The 4,266-nt window shown below is 43.6% G+C and overlaps 1 protein-coding gene across 1 annotated transcript in view; it reads left to right on the top strand.

Moving 5' to 3' along the window:
- Positions 1–526: 526 nt before the first annotated feature.
- RNF103 (ring finger protein 103) overlaps positions 527–4,266 on the top strand; it is a 37,432-nt gene continuing 33,692 nt past the window's right edge. Inside the window, exon 1 of the mRNA XM_006902014.1 lies at positions 527–798. Within this exon, the coding sequence (XP_006902076.1) occupies positions 573–798 (226 nt within the window). The 5' untranslated portion in view covers positions 527–572. The remainder of the gene's footprint in view (positions 799–4,266) is intronic.

Here is a 4,266-nt window from a genome sequence, read left to right on the forward strand (position 1 = left end):
TGCAACCTTGGTGGTGGTGGAGTGCGTCCCAAGCAGCTTTTAGGTGGCCTGCGAGCAGGCCGGAGAGTGGCCGTGGTGGGCTTGTGTTTGCCTTTGAACTTGGTCCATTGTCCTGCGCCTGACGTGTTTCCTCGGAGCTGCCTGAAGCGAGAGCGCCTGCGGCTGCCGTGCTTGCTGCATCCCGCTGGGCCTCCTCGGCCTGGACTCCGGAGTCGGCGCAGCACTGCGGCGGTTGCTCGGCCCTGGGTCAGGTCCTGCTGGCCGCGCCCTCCCGAACCGCCGCGGCCTGGCCCGACTACCTCTGCTTCGCCGGTGCCCCCGCCTCCTTTCCGGCCGGGGACTGGAGGCGGCCCGCTCCTGGCCATTTAACCCGAACCTGCCCTCGGGCAGCCTCCCTTGGGGCAATTGATGGGGTCTGAGTGGCTGTCGCTGGCTTTTCTGCCCGCTTGACCGGAAGGCCGCGCGGCGCGCCTGCCCCTCGAGCGCCGACCGCGTCCACCTGCCCTGGGGGCCGCACTGCCGGCCTCTTCTGTCACCTTCCGAGCTCCGGGAAGCGGGAAGACGCAGGGACGATGTGGCTGAAGCTTTTCTTCTTGCTGCTCTATTTCCTGGTCCTCTTCGTGTTGGCCAGGTTCTTTGAGGCCATTGTGTGGTATGAAACGGGCATCTTGGCCACCCAGCTGGTGGATCCTGTGGCGTTGAGCTTCAGGAAGCTCAAGACCATTCTGGAGTGTCGGGGCCTGGGGTACTCGGGCCTCCCCGAGAAGAAGGATGTCCGCGAGCTTGTGGAGAAGTCAGGCGAGTATCGGGCGATTTGCTGCGGTCACTCTGGGGCCGGGTCGGCCTGCAGCCTCGTACCTGGTCACTCCCTGGAACAAAGGGACACCTGGAGGGGCTAGGCCGGACCTGGGAGAGCTGTCTACCATATATGTGTAAATACCACATTTAAAGTGGGGTGCATATTATTTGTAGGGATATTAGTGTGTCTTTCTAAAAATGCTGCACAAAAAGTGCAGCTTCTTGGCTTTAACACCAGTGATTTATTTATTTTTTTAAAGCATCAAGAGGCAGTTGAAATCCACAGGGGTGTAAGAAAAGAGAAACTGCAAAGTGTCTCTTAATATCAAAGACGCATTGGGTCTTTTCTGAAAAAAAAATAATGTATTCAAACGTTGTAAGTTAATCACCATAAAATAAAAAAATAATTTAAAGAAAAAAGCATTGGGCCCGAAAATTTAAGTTTTAAGTATTGAATGCACACACAGAAGTGGACACACTGCAACACTGGCTTTTCATGCATTCACTTTGGTAAAAAATAAGGTTAATAATTTTTGCGAATGCCTGCCTTGGGTTGGGGTTTTTTTTGTGTGTTTTTTTTTTTTGGCTTGAAAAGTTTTTTTTTTTCATTTATGTCTGTCAGGATTTAACCAAAAAACTGTAAATTGGCCCTTGGGTTTAATCCCCCACCCCCACCCCCTTGTGGTCTTCTATGTCACACACAATTAAGTAGATTGAAATAGAATTGAAGTAATGCTAAGAGAATATTTAACATTAAAGAGTAGATTTTCACATTCCCTGTGCAATTCTAAAATAACCTTTGCTAATGAGGATGTCTGATACTGTTACTATAAAAGATGAATCTGAAACAGTGAAGGGATTTGGAAGCAGAAATGAAAGATAAAACCAAAGTTGAAAATCTTATCAAATTAGAAAATTATAGGAAGATATTGGCAGAGAAGAATGAATGTTGTATCAGTAACAATACTGATTTGCAGGTAATCAGGTTTTTTTCTTTATTAAAAGCTCTAAATATTGTAATTATTCTTTTTTTGACCCAGAATTCGCTTATTGGACTCCTAAAACGGCTCATGGATCTTTGGAACGTGCTCACCACCTGATTTTTTGAGCTGCCAAGATTTGGCTTGTCATATCTAACTCTGATTTTATTAAATCATATACTGTTGTCTCTTAGTGTCTGCTGGGGATTGATTCCAGGACAACTCTTCTTCCCTCACAACTCTTGACTACAGATACCCATGGAAGTGCCAGTCAGTATATATAATTGCATCATTTGCACATAACCTATGTACCTCCTCCAGTATACTTTAAATTATTTCTGGGTTACTCATAATACCTACTACAATGTAGATGCTGTGAAAATAGCACTGTACACTACCTCTTTGCCTGTGAGTAATTTCTGTTACTACATAATTGCTTTTTGGGAGCCCATTTTTTTTTCCTTTGAATGAAACCATCCTCAGTGGCATGAGTTGGTAAATACAGAACTCAAATCTACAGAGGACTGACTGTCATATAATTTCTAAATTTTATGTGGCAAATACATTTTTCATTGGCTTTTTAGTTTTTCAGTCCACTTATGGAAGCTCTGGTGGCTTAAGTAAGAAGCTGTACTGGCATCCCAAAGTCACTCAGTTCGAATCCACCAGCTGCTTCACAGGAGAAAGATGAGTAGTTTCCTCCAATGTGATTTACTGCCTCTGAAAACCCACTGGAGGGATAGCTATGAATTGGTTCCAACTCAGTGACACACAAAGCAACAAGCCCTAATAAAGGAGATCTGGTGGCCTAGTGGTAAGAAGCTGCGCTGCAGCCCCAAAGGCATACACTTCAAATCCACCAGCTACTCCATGGGAGAAGGATGGGCAGTTTCCTGTGCGATTCTCTGCTTCTGAAAACCCACTAGAGCTCTGAGTCAGTTTAAATGGTAACAACAAGCCCTAATAATTAGTACTGTGAGAATTTAAACTTAGTAACCTAACAGTTTTTAAAAGACTAGTGATTGAAATGGATAAATCTCTTTTGGCACAAACATCCCCCAAAGGGATAGCTGGTGACCTATGACTGAGGAACCTTAAGCAGCTAGTAAAAAGTTGCCTGAGGTTGTTAGTGCTGTGTGTACGTATGTCCACTTAACTCAGGAAATTGGTGAGTTGACCAGTAGATTTAAGATAAGTAAACAAAGTACGTTTAATAATCACTTCTGCTAGCTAGCATCTTGATGACAGTCTGGTCTTGAAGGCAGTCACGTAAGGGAAGTTTTTTGGATTGTGTTTGATGTGTGTTACTGTTGTGATGAGTGTGTTGACGTCCCCATCCCCCCACCCCCTGCAAAAGCAGGTGATCCATGAGCTTTTGACCAAGGGTGGATGCCTGCTAGAGAGTGTGGCATTAAAATCCTGTAGGGCCTGAGGGCCAGATTTATTAATTTTAGAATGACTATTCTTTAAATGACACAACAATTGTTTGTCTATTTGCTGTACTGAACAACTTGAAGTTGCTGTGATGCTGAACACTGTTCTATAGTTGTGTCAGATACCATACATAATGTTTACCCATTATGTACAATGTATGGAAGAGCTTCCAGACTGATTATGCTGGAAAGCAGGAGAGGCATCCGCTTCCTAAACTAGATGCCCCTGCAAACTCTACAAACTCTCTAACCTCTCTAAATATCCAGAAATGATCTTATAGAACTGTGTTCAGGTCTGTGCAAAGCTTACTCTGAGTCGTATTTGACTTGACAACACTTAACCACTCCTAAATGAGACTAGTGCTGTTATATCTGGAGGAACACTCTTCCACTTTGCATCACTCTTTGTCAATGTGCTGTATGAAGTAACCAGAGTTTGCTGTGATGCTGAACCTTGTGCCATTGGGGTATCAAATACCATAATGGTTTCCCATTGTGTTTGGTGGAGCTACCAGTTGTAAGATGGGTTTTGGTGCAGGAGTGACATCCACTTCCTAAACCACATGCCTCTGGAAACTATGAATTTGGAGAAATGACAATAGTTATGAAAAGGTCTTTTGTTCATAGAGTAGCTATGAGTCATGCTCAACTGGACAGCAGTCAACAACAACAGATGACAGGTATTCAATTTTTAAAAAATTCTTAGACAAAGTATGTCTTTAAATATACTTAAATGTACTCTGTTAAAAATGGCATGTGCTATCATTTGAAGTAAATATTCTGGTTTGCTGTAGGAAGCACTTCAACCTGATGATTATCATTGTTTCATTTCTGTCAAGACACATTTTCCCTTATTTATTTTTTTTCTATAATTATATTTTGCTAATTTTCATAAAAATTTACAGAGATTTTGGGTTTCCATTCATTCATTGTTGCACTATTCTCTCTACCCTCTTCCCAGTTTGTTCTTGTCCAAATGCCACAGTGCTTGTCAAAGCCAGTTCTGATTAATCTTCTTTGTCAGTGTGTCCTTTGCCATTCCCTATCACTCCTCC

The sequence above is a fragment of the Elephantulus edwardii genome, unplaced genomic scaffold (genome assembly GCF_000299155.1).
Source record: "Elephantulus edwardii isolate Elephantulus edwardi_28Jun2011 unplaced genomic scaffold, EleEdw1.0 scaffold00357, whole genome shotgun sequence".
Taxonomy (NCBI): Eukaryota; Metazoa; Chordata; class Mammalia; order Macroscelidea; family Macroscelididae; genus Elephantulus; species Elephantulus edwardii.